Below are 23873 nucleotides of genomic sequence, written 5' to 3'. Positions count from 1 at the left end.
CCCGGTACCGGCTCTGCCGAAGGGCCCAGGCTGGGCCTGGCGGGGGCGCGGCTGGCCGCTCTGCGCACACGACCCCGTCTCTGCCGCTGTGGCCGCGTACCCGGTCCCGGTCCCGCCGCTCTAGGTGACGCAAGACCCTAGTACTGCGGCGGAAGTGTCGTCACGGCCGGGCGGAAGCGGGTGTCACTATCGAAAGTGGGCTCGCGCGGCCGCTTCCTGTTTTTATGTAGGGGCGGCTGGGCCGGGCTGGGCCGGTGTGTGGCGGCGGCGGCACCGGGAGCGGCGGTTGGGCGGAGGAGGGGCCAGCCGCCATGGCGGTCTCCGAGAGCCAGCTCAAAAAAATGCTGGCGAAGGTAATGGCTCGGCCGGGGACACCGAGGGCCCCTTCCCTTCCCCGCTGGCCCGGCTAGGTGGCTGCGGGCCACCCCTGCTCTCCGCCTGCCCTGATGCGTCGGGCGGATGGCCTCTGGGCCGAGGCGGCGGCAACTTCAGCGAGGGGCGGGACGGAGGGGAGCGGGGTCCTGCCCGCGGCCTGGTGCGGGCCGCTCGGCGTCTGGCGTGGGCCGGGGGCGGAGCGGGGGCCCCGTGTCTCCTTCAGCCTCAGCGCTGGTCCCTGGGAGCGGTCGGCTGCCTTTTCCTAGTTCCCTTCTCACGTCGCCAGCCTGCGGCTTTGTCCCGGGCCGGCAGCCTACAGGGAGCTCCGGGGGCGGTTGTGTCGACGGCCGGGCGAAGCAGGGATAGAAGGGTTGTGTCCGGCCACCTGAAGACTGTAAATTGAGTTAGTTTGTAAAGGGGAGTATGGTGCACCAAAACCTAGTGTGTTTCGTTATTTGTAGTGCTAAGAAACTTTAGTTTTGGGTTAGGGTATCGCCGGTAAAAGCGGAATGGAAACCATTTGTCTTGCTGAGGTTGTGCATCAAAGTGGATCAGAGCTGCATTGGGTTGTATAGCGTCATTTGCATTCACTGCTTAGATGACGGTGGAAGGCAAGTTCAATTTCATTGACTAGGACAAGGGTGGGGTTTTTAACACCTTTGTTTAAGGAAACAAGAAAGTCTCTTGGAAAGTAAATCATTAATCACTGAATCATACAGAGCCATGTGTTGTTGTGCCACTCTTCAGGTGAAAACTGGGCTTTGTCCAGCAGCTTGGAACGAAAACCCCTAAGGCTGAATACTTAGGAGGGGGTATGGTTTTCTTTGGGGGGATTTTTTTAACACCATTTAATGATCACATTTGCACCATTTTCAAATGCAATACAATAGGCAAGGATGTGATCAAAACTGAAGAAACCTTATTAAAGGGTCTTCCACCTCCATGGAATCAGAAGCAAATTTTTTTATCGGCTTGAAAATGAGTGCCAAATACTAACTCAGTGTCAGCAAGTGAGATCATGCATGTGTTTGTATACACCTGTCTTCCCTAAATGAATTACCGCTATGCCACAGAAGAAACAGATTTTAAGGTAGTCCCATGTCCTTTTTCCCCCACACTAGCCCATTTTATATCCCCAATGCCATCTCACTTTCTGTAGGAAAGTTCAAAGTGCAATGTACTTAATAGCTGATGAAAAATGAAGTTACTGTTTCACTACTTTATTTTTCAAAAATAGTTACACTTTCTGTTCTATAGAGGGAAGCTTAGTGATATTTCCCATATTGAATGGCTCAGTGTGTGAGATAACAAAAGACTTAAACCCTAATTTGGGTGAACCTAAGCACTTAATTTAACTTCAGGTATTTATCTGCTGTCTGATCTTGAAAAGCTTCATCTCTTTGTGATCTGTTCCCTGATATGTAAAATGAGGAGGATGTATTTGCCATCTGAGAATGGAGGAGGAGAAAAAAAAAGTTTAGAAATTAAGAATTGAAGTTAACCAATTTTTGTTACCTTTGTAGAAATCACTAGGATCTTACATTTTCTAAAGGGGTTTTGACATTTCTTGTAAATGCTCAACTTACTATATGAACACAGGAAAAGATTGTCTTGTAATATTCTAGTACTCCTTAGAATGGAAAAGAGAAATAAACACAGAAGAGTATACTTTGTGATTTAAGTAATAAAAAAATTTAGAAAAGCCATCGTTCTCATTAGGAAAAACATCTTCCTCTGTCATTTTAATATACAGAACTTCAGTCTTCTGTAGTTATTTGGATCCAAGTACTGAAAATAATAGCTCATGTAGCACTGAATTTTGCTTGTGGCAGTAGCTGGAATCTTACAAGCTTATATCTACTAAGTAATTATTCATCACTCAGTGTAAAAACTATTTGCAGCAATACTATTTTCTTTTTTTTTTTAAGTTTTAAGAGACATATCAAAGTATTTTTTTTTAATTTTCAGGTGTTGGACCTAATTTTTAAAAGCACTTCAGATAACCAAATCTAAGTTTTATCAACTCTATCAGCCACCATGTAACAGACTCCCAGTATGTCTGCTGAGCAGGCAGGCATTGTTTTATGTATTTCTTGACTAAACTGACTTGAGACTGTTGTGCCAAAAGTGGAATTAAATCCTGACTCTAAATCCTTGTGCTTCTTAGGAGCTTCTGTTAGTGGAAGCCAATTCTTTTTTTAATAGTGATTATGCCAATCTTCTTCAGTTTATATCCTGTACCATAAGGTATGTTCCTATAAAAAGACCCCCCCTCTTACTTTTGAAAGTAGCTGGTGACATGCTCTCCTTCATGCTGTAGTGACACATATGTACTGCTGATCTCTGGCTGGCCTAGCCAAAATTTCACAGACTTCTGTCTCCATGTCCTAGCAATGCGTGTTATCTATTTCTTGCTTCTGCTAGGTGTTGGGGAAGGAGGGAGGAATGTACTCAAATGCTAGCAAAGTTGTCTCTCTTTTGTCAAGCCCCTCTTGCATGCTCCCAATCCTGCACCCACTGTCCAGTGGAGGCTGTGATGCTTTGCTGCAGGCCTGCCATCAAAACAGCATCTGAGGGCTGCCCTGACCCTCTGGCTGATTGACCTCTATGCTGGTGCCTCCCTGCTGGAGGGGTTGCTTTTCTTTCCCACAGAGCAGTGTTTTGCAGACTGACCATGTGGCTGTTTTGCCCTTGGTCATTTGAGGAAGAGAAGTCACAGCATCCCCCAAAGTGCAGGTGCTTTTTGTAGACTGAGGTGGCATTATGGCAGGTGGCACGGTGTGTTTATCTCTGCTCATTAAATAGGAGTTATCATGCCCAGGAGTAACATCCTTGTCAACCTCTGTAGGTAATAGGAAGAAGAATTAATTTCTGAACTTCACAACGCATGAGCGTTTGTTGGAGCAAAGGTGACCTTTAGCTGTGGCACCACACTCTGCTCTTGGGTAACATCTGAATTAATTTGTTCAGATGTTGTTAACATTTGTGTTCTTTGGGTATCAGACATTGCATTGTGCTGGACCCTTTGTCTTCCTACCATGGTTGAATGAAAGAATGTTCCTTAAGACATCTGAAGATTTTAATTTTTTTTTAAATTTTATTACGGTGAAAACATTGTCAAGGGATGATGTTAGCTTTCGTTTTAATGGTAGTTATCAGAAGGAATGGCTAGAAGGTTAAAGAACTGTGTCCCGTGGTGAAACAGCTCTCTGTTGCCCAGGAGCATCTCCTTTGTTGTCTGTGGATTATGGTTTTGAGACTGTTAAATTCTGTAGTAGTGTATCTGTGTCTTACCGATCTGTGCTGCAAGTTACTCCCTGCTCCTGATAAAAGGAAGAGGGTGAAACCAGTATTATTACTGATAATATTGTGCTTTGAAATGTCTGCTTTCTGATAAAATACATGAAAATACTGATCAATGATTGATAAATACTGTGATGCTTTGAAAAAGTGGTATGAAAGATATCTGTGAGGTTCAGATCCTAGATAGCTGTGTATCAGGAATATTCAAAATGTCACTATATTTGTTCGGAGATGCATTTTTAAGATCCACATATATCTCTCAGATCCTGTTGGTTGTGGTAGAATGTGAATGAAAATGCAATAGCTTTCCCCAAATCACTTGATGTGTGGAACCTTATTTAAGACTAAAAGCATCCTGACACCTTGTTAAAGTTTGGTAAGCTATATAGGCAGTGTTCAGTTAAATAATATGGAGAAACAAATTCTTACTCCAAAATAAGAGTTGTGAAGAATTTCCATATATCAATGTAAACTCTCATAAATTCAGTCTATTGGGTGAAATAAAACCGAATGAAATTACACTGAAAATTTAGTCTATAAAGTTATTCTTTCTCTTTTGTTTTGCAGTATAAGTATAGAGACCTAACTGTACAGGAGACAACCAGTGTTATTACTCGGTACAAGGACCTCAAACCTGTCATGGATTCATATGGTTAGTCTGTGCATGAGAAAATTTTTGTTACTGAATTGTTGATGGTTTAGATATGTTTTGTAGTTTTTGTGGGGAAAAAGGAGATTAAAACTAGAAAACATAATTTGAATTTCTCATCTTGATCTTTGATATCAGTACTTCTTTAGAAACAGACAGTTATTTTCTAAAATAAACTTTCTATATTACTGAGTCTATCTGACATGCCAAGAAGTGTTGCATTTTTCAGAGCTTAACTTTTAGTTAATCGCTGAATGATGCCATATCAGTTGGTGGCACCCGAGATTGCTGGTATCTTACAAATTCAGCTTTGCTGTCATATAAAGATAATTTTAGAGTTCTGTTTAGAAAGAACTGTAAATCAATTAACAAATACTTCATTAAAAGTAATTGTGGCAGTCCTTAAGAGTATGAAGAAAACAGTCAAGTATATAGAAAATTGGAATGAGGGGTTTTGTGATGGAAATTAACGATGACAATCACTGTTTGTTAGCTATTTTAAAGGCTCTGACTAAATTTGAGTGTGTTTAAATGATGATGATATCTAGGGTCAGCTGCAGAGACTGAGGGCATGGTTTCACAGGCTACAGTGAGCCATCATAGCTCCTGAGGTCATCTTCCTTCTGATCACCTCTTTTTTAACTGTCACCTGTAGGATTCCCTTGCGAGCTAATTTATATTACTAATACATCATCAGAGACTTTATAGTCTTCTGCTTTCTAAATTCTAAATCTGGATTGAGAACTGTTAAGAAGGGACACAGGCAGGTAAAAGATAAATTAATTTTAACTTGAATAGCTGCAAGCCAGCAGCCGTCACAGACATAAAAATTCATGCAGTGACTGGAGTGTCAAAAACAATAGTGAAAGGACTGTGGTTGGAATAGTAGGTTTGCATAATGACAGTGATCAGAATTGCAGATAACTTTGAGCTGTAGCAAGGAGCCCATTTGTGTTACCTAACTCTTTCTAAGCTGCCTCTGAAACACAGAACCACTTCCAGATAATTGATACTATTTGGAGCAAATAAATGAGCGACAAGAAAATGGTTACATTGCTGTTCAGATAATTTTCAAGTTTATATTAATAATGAAATATATACCCCCATTTAAGTCCCAACATGTTCTACCTGCCTTTGCAGAACATTAGTACCAAAATAATTGTACATGATAAGCTACATTTGAAGTATGACTAGAAACTTTCAGGTGAAATTAGGAAAATAAAAGCTTTATTACCAGAAGTTGATTTATTCAGCCAAGAATAATCTGTTGCAGTGGAAGGATGGGAAAATTAAATACAGTGACTCAGTAAATTGTGGTCAGTGTTCCTATGCAGTTTGTGAACTAAGACTAAGATGTGGCAGTGAGTCAAGTGCTATGCATTTCTTCCCCTTCAGTATATTATTGTTTGGTTAAATTACCTTTACTGATTATGTAATAAATGCCTACAGCCCAGTAATTTTCAGTATTCTTGCTGACCTGTTTGTTTGGAGAAAACACAAGGAATTCTTTGTAATCTTAAAATGACAGTTGTTTTTTAAATTAAGTTTGAGTTCAGATTATCTTTGCAGCAATTTGTATGATTTACAGTTTGTATGGTTCCAACATGTTTTACTTGGTCTCTGAACGAGGAAACAGTTTTATTTGTAGTGAAGGTAGTTTGACGATAATTAGTCATTCATTTCTCAGAAATATGTTATTCATAAGAAGTTACCTGACTGTAGACGATCGTTTGCTAGTCCATAAATGTGCAAGAGCAGAACCTTTTAAGTTGAGTTTATATATGTGTAACATCTGAAAACTTCATAGAATCATAGAATGGTTTGGGTTGGAAGGACCTTCAAGATCATTTAGTTCCAACCCCCCTGCCATGGGCAGGGACACCCTCCACTAGACCAGGTTGCCCAAAGCCCCATCCAACCTGGCCTTGAACACTTCCAGGGAGGGGGCCTCCACAACCTCTCTGGGCAACCTGTTCCAGTGCCTCACCACCCTCACAGTAAAGAATTTCTTCCTAATATCTAATCTAAATCTACTTTCTTTCAGTTTAAAGCCATTACCCCTTATCCTATCGCTACATGCGCTGGTAAACAGTCCCTCTCCAGGGGTTACTAATGCTAACAGATAGATGGGGTATAATATGAACAGAGATTAACGGAGCAAATATGTTTGTTTTAAAAATATTGTTTGTTCCCTTTCAGTTTTTAACGATGGCTCATCTAGGGAGTTGATGAGCCTCAGTGGAACCATTCCTGTGCCTTACAGAGGTATGCAGTTATCATCACCACCATTATTTTCCCAAATTACATGAAGAACTATTTAGATTTGTCCTGATTCAACTTCACTACTTTGGTGATCACAATTTTCTTGAAATCCTTTACTTGTCCAAAGTATAATGTTTTAAAGAAATTATTCCCTATTTTTGCTGTGGAATAAAATTTTTATGTTGAGCATTGCCACTTCAGTCTTGTACAGGTCTGTAAAATCTCTTTTCTTTCAGTACTGTACATTTTTCAAGCTTCTCAATTGAATGAGGATTGTAAACAATTTATTGCTGCAGCTAACAATAATTAAAATTAGTTGGGGTTGGAAGGAATCTCTGGAGATCATCTAGTCCAGCCCACCTGCTAAAGCAGGATCACTTAGAGCAGGTTGCACAGGATCATGTCCAGGCAGGTTTTGAGTATCTCCAGAGAAGGAGACTCCACAACCTCTCTGGGCAGCCTGTTCCAGTGCTCTGTCACCCTCAAAGTGAAGAAGTTTTTCCGCATATTGAGATGGAACTTCCTGTGTTCCAGTTGGTGCCTGTTGCCGGGCTCCACTGAAAAGAGTCTGGCCCCATCCTCTTGACACCTGCCCTTTAGATATTTGTAAGCATCGATAAGATCCCCTCTCAGTCTTCTCTTCTCCAGGCTAAACAGACCCAGCTCTCTCAGCCTTTCCCCATACAGGAGATGTTCCAGTCCCCTAATAATCCTTGTAGCCCTCCACCAGGCTTTCTCCAGTAGTTCCTTGTCTTTCTTGAACTGGGGAGCCCAGAACTGGACACAGTACTCCAGATGTGGCCTCACCAGGGCAGAATAGAGGGGAAGGCTAACCTGCTTTGACTTGCTGGCCACGCTCTTCTTAATGCTCCCCAGGATACCATTGGCCTTCTTGGCCGCAAGGGCACATTGCTGGCTCACGCTTAACTTCTTGTCCACCAGGACTCCCAGGTCCTTCTCTGCAATGCTGCTTCCCAGCAGGTCAGCCCTTAACCTGTACTGGTGCATGGTGTTGTTCCTCCCTAGGTGGAGGAATGTTGCCTCGTATTAGATAATGTATTAGTGATAAATGATAATTGTAAATCAAATTTAAATTGTTCTGAAAAATGTTGAGTTCATAGCCATGTTGTGAGCTCTTTGTTGAATGTTATTAGTAGGCTTCGGCTTCTGACTCTGTGCATTTGAATTTACTGGTTTTAGGAGTTTTTAATAAATCTGGATAGAAGATGACAGTTAGAGAGTTGGAGTAACTGTTAAAATCTTTCCAAATACCTTTTCTAGGTAACACATACAATATCCCGATTTGCTTGTGGCTGCTGGACACCTATCCTTTCAACCCCCCAATTTGTTTTGTTAAACCCACTAGCTCTATGACAATAAAAACTGGGAAGCATGTTGATGCAAATGGAAAGATATACCTTCCTTATCTGCATGAGTGGAAATATGTAAGTATAGGAAAATTGAAATCCTCAAATTGCTCTGTTCTGAATTCCTTTAGATAGTTGTATCATTTTAAACAAAAAACATAATCCTCTTTATCTGAGATCCTAAATGCTTTTTTTTTAAAATGAAAACAACTGCTTATTATTTATAACGTCTTCAAGTTCAGGATGCTGCATTCTGTTGCCTGGTTAATTGCATCTTTAGTTACAGGTTGTCTGATTAAACAGTGCAGCATAGGCATCCTTTCCTGGCAGGACATTGATGTGAAGATCAAGATAACAGAGATAAGAATATTTGTGGAAGGGAAATTATAAGTTTTGTGAAACATCTCTGGGCTGAAATTAATCTCTGTGACTAAAATGGACTTGTATGAGCACTTGGACTTGTTTATGTAGACATTGCTGGAGCTTCGAGTATGTGACTGTACTTGCTTTACCAATAAATAAAGGCATTGAGCAGTGCAGGCCTCATAGGAGTTTTGACCAAAGCATGGACTTGTAAAGAAGTTAAACTGTGCTGACAAGGTCAGAAGAATGGTACAAGATGCATAGTTCTGTAAAAAGTGATTAACAGGAATAAATTTATTAAGCATGGGTGGTAGTTCAGCACTTGTATGGTAATAGTGGAAAATGACTGCCCAGATCAGGATGTAGGTCTTGCACAAACAGGAGGATCATCTGAGATACAGGTGATACAGAATTCATTCTGTTTGAAAGGTTGGTAAAAAGAAGTGAATTATAGAGCTAAGAAAATTTGTAAATAGGATATTGAATCTGGTTCTGCATTCATGATGCTTGTCCTTATTTTGGCGAAATTAAATCATGCCGATATTAAATGTAGTTATAAACTGAGGAGCTATATTTAAAGGAGGTTTGTGCCACTCCTTAGTGGAATATTTTTTCCTCTTGAGCAATTCTGAACCTGAGCAAAAGCTATATGCTGTATGAAATTGAAATGTCTGAAAACTTAGTGATCTGTACTTTTTTCATGTTGGAGAGTGGATTAAAGTTTTTTAAAATTATTATAATCACACACAATCATCTTCAGTCATGTATTGCCCTGCAGTTGATATGGAATGATGTATTACCCAGTTTATTCTGAGTGTAAACGCTACTGCAGCTGTATTTTGCTATACCGTTTTGAATACCAGCTGGCTGGGTTTGGTGTCTGTAAAGAATCCAGAAAGGAAGTTAAATATGCATGTGTATATAAAATAAAATCCCAGAAATAAAGAATGGCTTTTGAGAACTGATGAAATGGTATAAATTTGTTATTATAGTCAGTTAAACTGTCAGTTAGTGAAATCAACAACTTGTGATTTGCTTATCCTGACAGCCCCAGTCAGACTTGCTAGAACTAATTCAGGTCATGATTGTTGTGTTTGGTGAGGAACCTCCAGTCTTTTCTCGGCCAACAGCTTCATCGAGCTACTCACCATACCAGGCAACAGGCCCACCAACTAGTAAGTGGTCATGGCTACTGATTTCTACAAATAATTCATATTAATATTCCAAAGTGATTTTTGCTCTGCATAGTTTGTCAACAAATGATGTGTTCTACTTTAGAATGACTTTCTATATTGCTGGCTAGTGAATTCACTTGTGCTCTACTTAACATTTTTGAACTGTATTGGAAGAATGTGTGTGTGTGGCTTTTGGAAGGCATGGAAAAATCAAGTTTGTATTGAAAAAAAAAAAAACCTAAACACACATAAACACCCCCCCAATCCTCTTAAAACCACCAGTAACCTGTCAGCATTCAGAGATATCCTTAAAAAGAGATTATTCAGATAACTGTATCTTAATTTTTTTTTTCTTATACAGATGATACAAGTTCATCTGTTAAGTTTCCTACAACCATTGATTTCATAAGCAAAAGCATACTGCTGGTGTTTCCTCTGCCCACACTCTTGGGGTTTTTTTTCTTCTTCTTTGGTACTCTGACTTAGTAGCCATTTGTATTTTCTTGCAAAAATTTTCAAGACTTTAGCTGGGTGGGTGAAAAATGGGAAGTGGAAAACAGAAAATCCTAGAAATTTTTCCAAGAGGAGACTCTGCATTGGGTGGGGAAAAAAACCAAACCAAAACACCAGAATAGACCTACTCAAGCCAAAGACTCAAGCAGGAGGGGAGATTAGCTGCAGATTGTTTAATGATATTATAACAGTTCTACATTAATTTAATGGTAGAGTAGCTGTATTTGGGGTTATATATTATTGCTGTATTTTTAAGGCTGTGTCTGTTTTCTGTTGAAATACAGCTTTTATCAGATCATAGTGTTACATCTGAAAAGCCAAAGTACTATTCATTACAATTTCCAGCGGAAACCATTTTTATCAAGGTCTTAAGTTCTTAACATGTGAGAAAAGGGGTAGCAAACATAAATGGGACCATTAAGGATAGCTGGCTAAAGGTAAGTGGTTAGGACTTTTTAGCTTGTCCAGTGCGGGCCTACCTATAAGAGCGTTAGATGATTTTACTGTTCTGATTTTCCAAGAACAGCAGGTGTCAGTACAAGTATAGTTTTAGTAGAGACTGTGATCTGTATTGTGCTTTAAGGAAGGACCATGAATTGAAACACGTTTGATTACTCTTGTAGTCACTCAATGCTAGCATAGCTGAAGTAATTTTAGTGGAAATGTTTTGGGATTTTCGTATTCTTAATAGCTACTTAGTTTTACTAGTGTAATCATTTTTTCCTTATTATACAGACATTTAGGTTTGTTTTTTTCTGAGTTCTAGATACACTGTTTAAGAAGAAATGAAGCCCTTTTTAAAAAATGGAATCATTTGAAAGCATTCGAGGATGAAAAATAGCTCGACTCTTTTTAAAAAAAAAACAGCTATTTGATCTAATCTTCCTAAAATTACTAGAAATGTGGAATAAATATATTCAAAACATAATTTTTATAATAGAGTTGTCAGATTTCCAAGAAGAAACTTAAAATTGCTTAAATTGCTTAAGATTGTTAAAGCCTTAGACATTTATATGTGCTGATAATTTTTTTTTAAAAGTATAACTTCTAAATAGCAGAAATTACTGGATAAGAACATGGTTGGATTGCTAAACAGCTAATCCACTGTTGTGAAGTCTAGCTACTCTGAAGGTACTGAAATTATGCACTCATTTAGTGAGTAGAGAACAATGGCTACATTGGAAAGGTTTTGGGGGTTTTTTTTCAGCTAATATAAAAAATGGAGACAGCTCTTTAGGTGTGTTGTCTTTAATAACGTGCCTTTTTTTTTTTTTTGAGTTCCCTACCTGCAGATACTTTTTCTTATGCATCCACATTTTACTTAATACAACTACTTGTTATGCATTTTTAAATCAATATCCATTTTTATCCATGCAGTGGTTAATTTAAAGTAATGATTAAGAAAAAAATAACTATGCAGTGAAAGGTGTTCTAGCTAGTTGTTCTAAGGAATGTGTAATTGACTTCAGTTACAGTTCTCGTACTCTCCCTCCAAACAAAATACTCTGAAAGTATTTTGACCACAGTTGATAGGTAGAGGTAGAATCTTCAGAAATGCGGAATATTTCTGCTTTTTGTGAAAATGTGCTTGGATACAGAAAGGAAATTTTAACTGGTCAGTACATGGAGGGAAGGTCCACTGCAGTTTAGCCTTTTACGTGTTTTGAGGGAAAGCAGCTGCCTTGGTCAGTTGGCACAGAGATAGCTCACAACAAACATCTGTATGTATCCTTCTTGCCAAGCTGCACAAGAGCAGTGTGGGAAACATCTGGGAGTTTTGTGAGGAGTGAGGGTGTGAGAGGATGCAGGGTGCACGTTTGTGAGGGGTTTTGGCCATAGAATGACTTCTCTTACTCTTGTTGTTTTATTGTGTTATACTGTATTTATTGTTCAATAATATTTTGAAAAATGTCTTACTGCGGCTTAATATATATATGTGATCTTAATATATATTAAACTTCTGAAAAGTAAAAATATACAAAATCTTTATTTTATTTAGCTTCCTATGTGCCGGGCATCCCAGGTGGAATACCTACCTATCCAGCAGGAAGCACTCCAAACCCAAGGTAAGAACCCCTTTAAGCCATCATTATTTACATATTAGACAGTTTCACTGAATAGTATCTAGTCTTAGTTGTATTTTCTTATGATATATTTGTTGTATAATTATCATGTTAGCAGTTTTCTTTAACAGTGAGGACCAAATCTTTGTCAATAGCCAAAAGAAAGTTTGAGAAAGGTTTAGCTTTCTTAGTGTTGCTTGCTTTAAATACAGTATACTTGGGTGATAAACATGCTTTGAAAATTATTACCGAGCTCCCAGATTAGCTTGCTTCACTCATATATTTGATTAGTTTTTACAAAGTTGATATGTTTACATGATATAGAAAGAAATGTACCCCTGCAAGTTGGGGTTTTTCTATTAGCATTGTTATTATTGTTTAGGGTAATTAGCAACTCAAAACACTGAACAAAACAGTTGCTGGATCGATACAAACCTTGACTCCAGCATAAATGTGGACTTAATTCAGAGTGCTCTAAGAGAATTTGAAGGACACAAAATTATTTTAAAAGCTTTTTATTATTATAAAACAAGACTTTAAGTATATTATAAAATAGTTTGGAATAAAACTTTTCCAAAAGACTTGCAGTTCTGTCTTAGCAAATAGTAAGATGCTGACTGCTGCCTCCTAGCGTGTACCTACATTTTTCACATCATAATTAATTCTTTTTATTATTAATATCCTTATGTCCTGACTTTGTGTTAGGAGCGTATGAAGAGTTGTTGTAGTATAGAACATTCTGATTAAAAAAAAAAAAATCTAAACCCCTTAAGCATTAGGAAGGTGGGGTGTTATGTTTTAAGAAGTGAAAAATGGGGATTTTGCTAAGTTCTTACAGCAAGTTTTTACTTCCTAAATATGTTTATTTAAAGTGCTCTTAATGTTTGTAAAAAATGAATAATAGAGGAACTATTTTTAAAATAATATAGTTTATGAATGAACAGAAAGGTTTTAAGAACTATTGAATTTGCAATTACCTGGAGAGGCACAGAATATGCTTATTTTATATTTTACATGTTTTCTTGGGCCATTTTGTTTATGTATAGCCATGGTTAATACTCTGCTGTATGCAGTGTTGTGTTTGTCAGTCTACTGCTGACTAACGTGAGTCCTTGTTCCACTTGATAGTAAATGTATTTTAGAAAGGTATTGAAGACTGTCATGTTATATGTCATCTCACAATTGTTTCAGTGAAAAATGAATACTTCTCATTTCATTCATCCTTCAGAGCAGGGCTGAGAATTTCTGAAGGAGTTTCATCTTGCAGCCATATATTGCACAACATCTTTAGGTTTACATAAAGCAGTTCAGCAGTCATCTTGTTAACTATTCTCATATCAAAAATGATTAAATTGAAGTTGCTGTTTGTGAGTTTGTAGCTGGAATAATTTCTTTTGGATACATTTGGGGTTTTGTATGGCAAGTTAGAAATTGCATGGCAAGATGATGAGATTGAAGACAATTTGGAGTGATCCACATGTTAGGCAATAACTAGATAGGGTTTCAGATAAAATGGTATCTTCTTAAGTCATACCAGAAATACAAATTGTGAAAGATGTTAATGTGAACAGGAAAAGAGAAAAAAGTATAACTTGGCCTGCAATTTAAGCATTTTATTATGTAAACAAATGTGACATAAAGATAATATACATGGATGATATTTTACAACTAGTTACATAACATTAGTATATTTTTCTTTGTCAAACAGCTACCCAAGCTTTCCTTATCCGGGTGGTGTTACATTTCCAGCAACCACTAGTGTTCAGTACTACCCTTCTCAGCCTCCTGTGACTACTGTTGGTGAGTAGCTTTGAAAGGATTTCTCTGAAGTGAAGCTTCCCTCTACAACTTATACGTGAAGAAAGAAAATGGAAAAGGAATGTATTGTTCTTAATCTGACCTTCCAAAGTATTGATCTTCAATTTAAAAAGTTATTCAAAGAAAGAATAAAATACATTTTATGTCCTTTGCCTTAAATTTTATTCAGTCAGGAACTTGATAAATTCCTGGTTTTGTGCAATGCGTTGTGTGTGCTCTGTGAATATTTTGAAGAACACTGTATGTAACTACCTTAAGTTTTTTTCTCACCCTTTAACTGTAGGTGACATTTGATTGTCTGCATTGCTCTGCTCATGGTCATGGTTTATAAAAATGCTTTTGTCCTCATTTAATCATCTCCTGGACTCACTTTGTTTACTCTTCATTTATACTTTCTTTACTTCAGAAGTCATAGCTATGTAAAGCAGAGGTTTCCAATGCGTTCAAAATGAGTTTCATTTTTACTGAGTTTCTTCTCCAGCCTCTTCACTGTTGTTTCTTAATGGTCCCTACTTGTTACTTACTTTCTTCCCTTCAGCAGCAAGATCTAGGGTATCTTTTCCCAGTCTGCTGTTCCGTGGCCCTTTTCTGGCAAAATGCACTGGCTTGGTTTCCACTCTGCACCTTGCTTTTAGCGTATGTGTAACAGATTGGGAACCAGTGCTAAAGGTCATCTAGTTAGGTAGGAAATTGGTGCAGTAACTTTCCCTTTGATGATAGTCCTTTTGAAGCAGTTACACGGTAAGGACATAGACTCTTTTGTGACCTTGTTCAGAGTATCAATCATTTGTAGTCTCTTGTGCTGTAATTTAAAAGCGCATCCATCGATTCTTCATATAATGTGTGAACTTCTGGTTATTTATGCACATTCTTCTCTCCAGAACTGTGTGTATTTTGAAATTTTCATTCACACCTATGAGGACAAAGCAAGTTCACAGCTTGGCAAGGGAAGATGGATGCTTCTACTTTACTGTTAAAGTATTTGAGGACTTGTTCTGTTGTTACAGAATTTGGAAACAACATAAGTTGTATTCTTGTGCCTGATCTCATCCTTTGTGTCCAAGTTCTTTCAGCCATCTGAATTAGAAAAGTCTTCTCTGAAAGTTGTTGGCTGTTTCAGTGGTCATCTTCACTGTGAGGTGACGTGTGTCTACCACGCACACTGCAAGAAACCTGCTGTCCTGCTTAAGTAGCTCAAACAGTTCTCAGTGTTGGGGGACTGTAGTTGGGTCTTGGAGAATTAATGGTCTCCACTGGCTCTCGTGTAGGGAGGTGATAAGAACCTTGCCAGGGAACATCAGCTTTCTGCGGCGTCTTTCTCAAACAGATCCAGTTTTGCTTTTAAGTAGTAGAGAGTTAATTTAAAATGTACATATCTCCTATTTAATTTATTTCCTTCATTTTCATCCCCAGTGAAGATGAACAGAGGTGGAATATCTGCCAAATAGCATAGAAGGCTCTTCGAGTCCTGAGTTAGATCATCTGATCTGATGTTGTAATGCTAGATTTTGTAGTGGCAATTTAACATTAGACTGATTCATTTGATGCAGCTAGGTAAAAGTCATACACCTGTTATACATGGTTCATCTCTTGTCCCAAATGAAATGCAGACATGTCTCTTTAATCATCCACTGTATTTACAGTACTGGTTTTTTTTACAGCATGGTTTTTGTTTTTTGTTTTTTGTTTTTTTCTTTCAACTGAAAATGCTTATTTCCTACACAGATTGTTTGGCTATGGTTTATTGTAATAGTTTATTTAGGCCCATTATCAGGTTATCAGGTGCTACAACTTTAGAGTTTTGTGTGGGTGGGGTGTTTTCTATAGTGACCTTAGTTTGAATTGTATGAAAATACTCATTCAGAGTAGCTTAAGTTTTTAATAATAGCTGTTTTTTTCAAATAGTCCTTCAGGCTTTTTCTTTCTGCTCGATCATCCACCATTAATTACCTTTCTGATGCAGTTACTAGTTTGATGATTCTGTAAGGTCACTTCTGAAACCAGACTCTGCCCGCTAAAGGTTAAGGGTTTCAGTGCTCTGTGGATTTAATGGCTACGTGCCATAAAATCTTCCCCAAGCCGGACTAATTATGGAAGTGACAGAAAATGCTATGGGTTCATGCTCTTTAAGAAGATACATAAAATCTAATTGAGCTGTATTAAAATGATCCTTTATATATGTTCAAAGACCTCTTTCCTATCTGTTCACCTCTATGTGAACTTTAATTGTGTTAGGTGTATTGTGATTTTTTTTTTTTTCCTCTGTCCTCCTTTGCTGTTAAAGTGAGTCTTGTATAAGATCTCCTAGAGTGAGGGATATCAAGGGGGGGAAGAAGTAGAATTGATAGCTCTTTCTGACTTTGTATTAGAGAATAATTCATTAGGTAAATTAAACAGTAACTGAAATCATGCTAATGCTATTCTTGAAGTGAAATCGGACCTTTTTGTTTTGATTAGGAACATGTATATTTATATTGGCTGCCTTAAACAGGAAGTCCTAAACAGTGAATAAGCTCTTTGTCCCAGATAGTTTGACTGACTGGGTTGAAGTTTTACTTCTCACTGTAGAAAGTACTACTCTTTTCTCCTTTTTGTAAAAAGCTGTAACGAGGAATTCCTGGGTTTGAGTGTATGGTGCCATTTGACAGCTTCTTTTGCCAATTCTAATAGAAAGTTAACCAAATAGCGAAAATTATCTTGTTGAATGGCAACAGGGTGAATTGCTTTAAGCCAGAACTGTAAATCAAATCAAGTGTTGGGACATTTATATTTTCATAAGGCTATCTTTGCACCGGTTGATTAATAAGTCAGTCTCTTTTTTCCAATACTAATTAGCTTATTTTTTAAAAAATCCACATATTCTGGTGCAATTGGTAAGCAAAGTGTTCACATTAGTAATTATCAAAATCTGATGTTTTCTTAATTTTAGAAGAATTTTGGTGGATTAGTGTGATGTGCATCTTCCCATAGTTCCCCTCATGTCATCTGCATAGCTTTATTTTTCAACATATCTGTCTTAGTGTAGGTTTTGTGGACAGGAACAGAGTAAAAGGCATAGGAAAGAGAAATAAATTTATGCAGTCTTGTTCTGTTAGCAGCAGAAGTCCAAAAAAGCTTCTGAATGTTTTAAGGATTCTGAGGTGTGCAGTCCTGTCAACAACAATCTGCATTTGTTAGTGTAACAATACCAACAGACACCCCAAATATAATTTTTTATTTATTTTAAAAATCATGATGATAAATTAGCAGAAATTTGTTAATTTTTCCATTCAGCTGCTTGTTTCTAAAGGCAGAGTTTAGAATTTTAAACTGTGTTCTGGATTGTTGCTGATTATCAGGAAGATATCCTGCCTATGCCAAAAACAGTGTAATGCTGAAATTTCACTAAACAGCCCACCCTTTTCCTGAATAACTGTAATAAAATTATTGTAATCTTATTTCTAGCTAATAGTTTAGTTATTGACTACTATCAATAACATATTCAAAAATATATTTATCACTGTTTATCTTAGTGTAATTTACTCTAAAAATACCAATCTTTGAACTACTGTGTTGAAATGGCAAAATTAGCGTATGGCTTGAGTTGCTTGTTCACTTTTGCTGCTTCTGAGGGCCTGTGATTATTAAGAAAGGTGAAGAGGTTGATTGGATTTCAGCTGATTTGAGACACTTTTCTGAACCTTTCGGAAGGAAAAACAAGATATGCTAATGCTTTTGTCTTTAGCTGTGTAAGATTCACTGGAGCCTTGTTGAATATTTTTTTCCCTTTGTAATTTTTTGAGATCTGGAGTAGTAGTAGGAAATATGATGTATGTAATGCCATAACAACTTCAGGGTTTTGATAACTGTGTCTCTGGATAAAAAGTCAGTCTGGTAAAGTTTCTTTTTGCAAATTTTCTTTCCAGTTACAGAACTTCAAATCTTTCTACATTTAATCCATAAAAGTTGGAAAGTTTAGGCATAAAACCCGCTATTTAACCTATTAGTAGTTGTTACAATCCAATTGAAATTTCACTGATCTAAAAGGTGTGAGGCACAAGCATGGGGACACTGTGACACTCCAGTTTTTCCCATAGAAGAGTGATTGAAGTGGTTTGTGATAAATAGGGATACAATTCTGCAACCAGTAGCCACTTTACATTCTCTAGAGCAATCCAAGTTTCCAGGTCTGCAGATGCACAGCACTGCCTGTGACAGACATAAAGGATTTACCTTTCTATTTAAATAGGTGTTAGTGGCAGACTCTTGAAATTGGGTAATCTCATTGAAAGGCTGATTTGCAAAAGCAATAGTAATATTCAGTCTTAAATGTGAAAGCCTCTAGTGCTTCAGAGGGAGAGGGACTAATGAAATATATTAGGGAATTTATTTTCTTCTATCATATTTTCTAGTATTGCTGTGTTGAAATGCAATTTAATAAACTGAAATTACAAGTTGTAGCTAACAAAACAATCAAAAAAGGTAGTAACCTCAGTTGTAACTCAGTTACATAGCAGCCTGTTGATGTTTAACTGCAACATTGATCATTTATAGAAGCTAGTTACATAATATTAGAAGAATATTGGTTAATAGTTTGTTTCACTGCTACTAAAATCACTACCCTGCATTTCTGGGCACAATGGACCAAGTGAAACTGGCAATTTAGCATACCTGCAGTCAAATTGTATGTCATCATTGTCTTATGCTTACCTAAAATAGCTAAGCTTGTTTTTGTTAGCATCGAATTGTATAACTAATTCCACAGAATCTCTGTATGCTTGACTAATACTTTTTATTCAACTAACATTAAAATAGTACTTTATCCAGAGAGAATTTTTACAGGGTGTTCATGGGTGCCATTACCTAATTTTATAAACCATGCTTCCCCCCACCCTGCTCCAATTACACTACCATGCTGCAGAAGTTTAAAAAAAGAAATGATAGGCCTAATCTAATGCTGAACATGTACCTAAAAGACTGCCATCTGATTTTAGTCTGCTAGAACATATTTATAAGCCATATACTTATAAGATAGATTAACATTTCTCACTATGCTTTATAATCTTTTAGTAAATGTTGCTCATTAAAGTAAGATTACCTCAACAGCAAATGTTCTATATTCATGCTGATTGTTTTCCTGCCATCCCATATCTGCCCTAGGATGGCTAAAAGATAATAATTGTGAAACCAATTGGAAAGACTAGATCATATTATAGCTTTTTAATCACTTGAAGCTGTCCAGTAATTTGTCACTTAAACAGACCCTGCTATTAGATATCCAGAAATATAAAAAGGCAGCAGTTAAGATCTTTTTCATTGAAATTCTTTTTGTTAGCTTAGTGTTCATCTATTTGTATTAATCTTAAAAAAAAAAAAAAAAAAAAAAAACACCAAAAAAAACCCCAACCAGTAATTGGCAAGATGCAAGATAGAGTGCCTATAGGCAAATTCACTGTCTCAAGCCAGCTGTTACGTTAATTGTGGTTGAATACATGTATCCATTAATTCCTGTAGAGTTTACCAGTGATTTGTTTTTCTTTTAAAGACTCAGACTAACAACATTTGTAGACTTCAGGGGAAAAGGCCAGCCCATTTTTAAATTAAAAGAAGATTGTGGATATGGGAATAGTAAAGTGAATGAATGAATGAATGCATACTCTTAAATTTACTTGTGTACGTCATAATGTGTTTTATCTCACTGTGGTCTCTTCAGTGCTTCTGGAAATTACTATGGAAAACAGTGTCTTTTACTGCCTCATATTGCTAAAGTGCATACAGCAAGTTAGCCACTTTTTTTTTTTAAACTGGCTTTATACTGAAGCCAGCACAGAACAGAGTTAATTTTATGCTTGTGAATTTTCTTGCACAGGACCCAGCAGAGATGGAACTATCAGTGAAGATACCATTCGAGCTTCCCTTATTTCGGCAGTCAGTGATAAACTGAGATGGCGGATGAAAGAAGAAATGGATCGTGCACAGGCTGAACTCAACGCCTTGAAACGGACAGAAGAGGACCTGAAGAAAGGACACCAGAAACTGGAAGAGATGGTAACTCGCTTGGATCAAGAAGTGGTAAGCTGAGATGAAACATAGCTCTGTGTCTGAGTATTCCTAGTAGTGAACAGAAGCACATAATTAATTCATTATTAAGCATGACAGAAATATCAAAGCTTCCAGTGTATTGTTTTTTAAATATATATTCTCTTTCCCAATTGAGGGGCGTGTGTTCAGACTGAAGCATGTCAGAAATAGCAGTGACTGTAACATGCATTGTCCTGCATGTATCTTACAAATGTCATTGTTCAGTAGAAGAGGAACAGTATTATTTTTCCCCATCCTTCCTCTGAAAGATGTCAGTGGTGTGAGTTGATTTCATAATTGTGTCTCAGTTTCTGGATAATAATGTGTAACAGCAACACTGGAGAACATTTCAGTGTCTTAGTGCAGAGACACTGATTTCAGTCACAGCCTCCTTGTATAACCTGCAGACTTTTCTTTTTCTTTCCCAGACAAGAGTCTTTCCTACTCAGTATGCTCAGAAATTCCTGCAGTTTTTCGTTAAGGCCTGACATCATCTGCTTAGTCCATCTGCTCCTTGCATCAGTGCTTAGGAGTAAGATTTTGGGATTGGTGAGCGGTTTCTGAAACCAGCTCAGTGCTCAGATATGGTTTAAACAAAAATTATAAATTATTAATAAGGACTAAAGAACAGGGGATACCAATATTTACGTATACCATATGTATAAATCTATGATGTGCCCACTTTAAATGTAGTGTGTAATTCTAGTCTTTCCTATTTTGGAAAGAAAGGACATAATAGAACTGCAGATATTTGATGCAAAGGCAAGAAGGATGATCCAGCATATCAGACAGCTTCCATATAAACCATGACTAAGTAAGCTAGGACTTCAGTCTAGAAAAAAGACAGTGGAGACAGAGAGAGTGGAATAGGATGATAGTCTGTACAGCTTTGAGTGATGGGAAGAAAAACACAGTGGTGTACAGTCTCTTCCAGTGTGTTAGCTGTGGGACATCAAAAATACCAGGAGGCAAATTGAAAAGTAGCAAAAGGAGATATATCTCATACAGACACAGTTAAATTATAGTTACCATTAGTGGGTAAAGCCAGCATATTTTGTTTCCTGTCAATACATTTAAGTGTTTGTTTGATCCATGCTCAGCAAAATTGTGTAGGAACTTAGTCCCAAAGACATATTTCTGAAGAAAATAATTATTTTGGCTTTGTTTTTATTATCTTGGGCTAGTTTAAATGGTTATTTTTCTGTACGTGGCTTCTTCAAAATACTTAAAGACTGTTGGCATGCCTTCTCTACAGTTATAAATTGGCAGTGGATTGACATTATCTAAAACAGCCTTTACTTTTTAAAAATGAAAGAATCCGAAATGTATAGATTGATAGCTTTTTTTTTTTTAAATCGTAATAGAGATGAGTAGAGAAGTAAAGAATCAACTGGCATGTCTAAAAATCTTTCATCTTGACAGTTGTATCACAAGACGACTTTCAGCTCTCAAGAACTAAGAAGTAAATATTTTAATTGGTTTTAGGCTGAAGTTGACAAGAACATTGAACTTCTCAAGAAGAAGGATGAGGAGCTCAGTTCTGCCTTAGAGAAAATGGAAAGTCAGTCAGAAAATAATGACATAGATGAAGTTATTATTCCTACGGCACCACTTTACAAGCAGATCCTGAACTTATATGCAGAGGAAAATGCAATTGAAGACACCATCTTCTATCTTGGGGAAGCATTGAGACGTGGAGTGATAGATCTAGATGTCTTTTTAAAGGTAGGTTTCTCGGGATGTTTTTAAGATGTGCATTTTAAATGTGTTAAAATACTTTGAACTCTTTTGTTCAGCTTGTTTGTGTTAGTGATTTCTTCACTGAAGAGGATCCTGTAAGAACATTAGTACTTATATGTTGAAACATAAGTTTCAAAAGAGGAATTTCAGAATTAAGATAAAAGACCGATTTTTAAAAGCATTATAGATATGAAGTAATTTGTCATTAGATGGGTGCAACAGTGTCAACATAAGCTTTCCATTGGGCTTGCATCCTAATTCTGAAGAAGCTAACTGTAAAGGTGATTGGAGTATTCAGACCGCTTTTCACTTGCACTCTATAGGTGCCTCTGCTGAGGCAGCCAGTGGAGTGTTAGAATTGTAGAGGGGAAAAAAAAAGCCAGCTAGTTTGCGTTTATGGCAGAGACCTTCTTAGACCATTTGTTCCCTTTCTTTGCTGTTCTTACTGCTGAAAGTTTTCATAATGTCTGAGCTAATAACCTTCCTTGATTTAGAACATATGTGCATGGTGATGGCACATGAAATAAAACCAGAACTGTTGTTATTGTGAAAAGATTAAAAACATTTTTTAACGTGGAAGAAAACTACACAAAATGTATATGTCAGAGTAATTAATGCTGCCGTTGGATCTGGAAAGATCGGTGTGCTAAGTGTTAAAGTCTGTGCTGGGGCTACTGGGTAACAAGAGTTACCAGTCTTTCCTTTTTTTAACAGTTGGGGTTCACCCCAAGTTACCACGTAAGCCTTGCTTTTAACATCCGGTGTACAATGCACGACGTAGAGACGCATTATTTTCTTCTTATGTAGCTTGCTAGTTCTGTTATCTACTGTTAAAAGAACTGTTCTCTGCCCCATGGGAAGTGCATTAGTCTGACTTCACCTTGAAGTACACATTACTACTTTTCTCTTTGGTAAAAATATGTGCAGAGTTAATAATTAAAAATCACAAAAAATATACTATACTGATGGCATTTGGTAGCCATCTGCAAGTCATTTTAAGCCAAGAAAATGCCATTTATTTGACTAATGCATTTAGAGTTTCCAAAAAACCTAACATCCTGTTTGGGTCATGGAACGTGTCATGCTTTGAAAATTTGTATCGCAATATAATTAATGTTATATCAAAACTTTTCTAATAGCCAGCTGTTCTTACTTTTTTTTTCTGCAGCATGTACGTCTTCTGTCTCGCAAGCAGTTCCAGCTGAGGGCATTAATGCAGAAAGCAAGGAAGACTGCTGGACTCAGTGATCTCTATTAAATTCTCAGACTTTAACTGGGAAATTAGACTTCCGTATGAAGCAGCCATTCTCTTGATATTTCTCTTAATCAGTAGGTGCCCAGAATAAGTTATTACATTATTCAAGTGTAAGATATTTTGAATCAATAATATATTTTCTTTTTGGTAAAGACTAGCTTTTATTAATGCACTTTCTATCTTCTGTAATCTTTGTGCTGGTGGACTTACGCTGAATAAAACTTGTTGCATATTTTCTTCCTCTACAAAACTGTGTATGATGTGGTTTCTTTACAAACAGTCCTGGCTTATGCAGTGTCAGCTTAACCATAATTTCACTTTACTTCTGAGATTTGGAAGATGTTTCAGTGTAACTAGCCTTTGTTATGACCAGTGGAAGCTGAAATCTCAACATTTCAAGGCCCTGCTGTTTGACTTAGCTGTTGACATCCAAGGATTGTTTTCCTGAAGTGAGCTTAGTAACGGTTACATTGCCTTGCCTATTCCGCCATCAGATCATGGTCATAGTGGAGTATACCTTACGGTGCCTTAAAAAGCCTTGATGTGTATTGTATTTTTCCACTAGAAAACTCTAGGTAAAAGAAAGGCTGCTGCTACGTTTGGTGTCGCGCTACCTGCCAGGCAGAAAATGCTACACATCATAATGTCCCAGGAAGCATGGGCTCTGGTTGTCTTAGCTGGGACAGAGCTCGTAGTGATGAGCTTGGTGGTTAAACACCCTCTTTTGCAGACAGTGCAGTATGTTGTACAGAGCCATCTCCCACCTTGGAATCCTGTAGGGATTCATGGTGCTGCGTGGTGCCCCTCACATGCATGTTGCTGTCCTCCTCCGTTTGCTTTTGTAGGCTGCCTCAGCAAAGCTAGCCTGAAAACTAAAGTTTCTTGGTCTTGGCGCAGTAATCAGTGTGGCTCAAAACCAACTGTCTTAAG

At 37.5% G+C, this 23873-nt stretch overlaps 1 protein-coding gene across 1 annotated transcript; it reads left to right on the top strand.

Annotated features, from left to right (window-relative positions):
• The first annotated feature begins 175 nt into the window (after nucleotides 1–175).
• Nucleotides 176–23193, top strand: TSG101 (tumor susceptibility 101). The gene is made up of 10 exons (XM_054828707.1): nucleotides 176–353; nucleotides 4246–4330; nucleotides 6527–6592; nucleotides 7871–8034; nucleotides 9368–9494; nucleotides 12007–12073; nucleotides 13779–13870; nucleotides 19737–19939; nucleotides 21434–21673; nucleotides 22857–23193. The coding sequence occupies exons 1-10, from the start codon at nucleotides 312–314 to the stop codon at nucleotides 22944–22946; spliced, it is 1176 nt and encodes a 391-aa protein (XP_054684682.1). The 5' UTR covers nucleotides 176–311; the 3' UTR covers nucleotides 22947–23193.
• Nucleotides 23194–23873: the final 680 nt, after the last annotated feature.

This window comes from Grus americana, chromosome 5 (genome assembly GCF_028858705.1).
Source record: "Grus americana isolate bGruAme1 chromosome 5, bGruAme1.mat, whole genome shotgun sequence".
NCBI lineage: Eukaryota > Metazoa > Chordata > Aves > Gruiformes > Gruidae > Grus > Grus americana.
The sequence above is the reverse complement of the archived record's forward strand: the minus strand, read 5'-3'. Positions and strand labels throughout refer to the sequence as shown.

What these genes read in the sequence shown, in the direction of transcription:
- TSG101 (XM_054828707.1), top strand. Translation starts at nt 312, where the DNA reads ATGGCGGTCTCCGAGAGCCAGCTCAAAAAAATGCTGGCGAAG. An exon ending in ATCTGCATGAGTGGAAATAT is followed by an intron (nt 8,035 to 9,367) that starts GTAAGTATAGGA and finishes TTATCCTGACAG; the next exon opens with CCCCAGTCAGACTTGCTAGA. An exon ending in CTCGCTTGGATCAAGAAGTG is followed by an intron (nt 19,940 to 21,433) that starts GTAAGCTGAGAT and finishes AATTGGTTTTAG; the next exon opens with GCTGAAGTTGACAAGAACAT.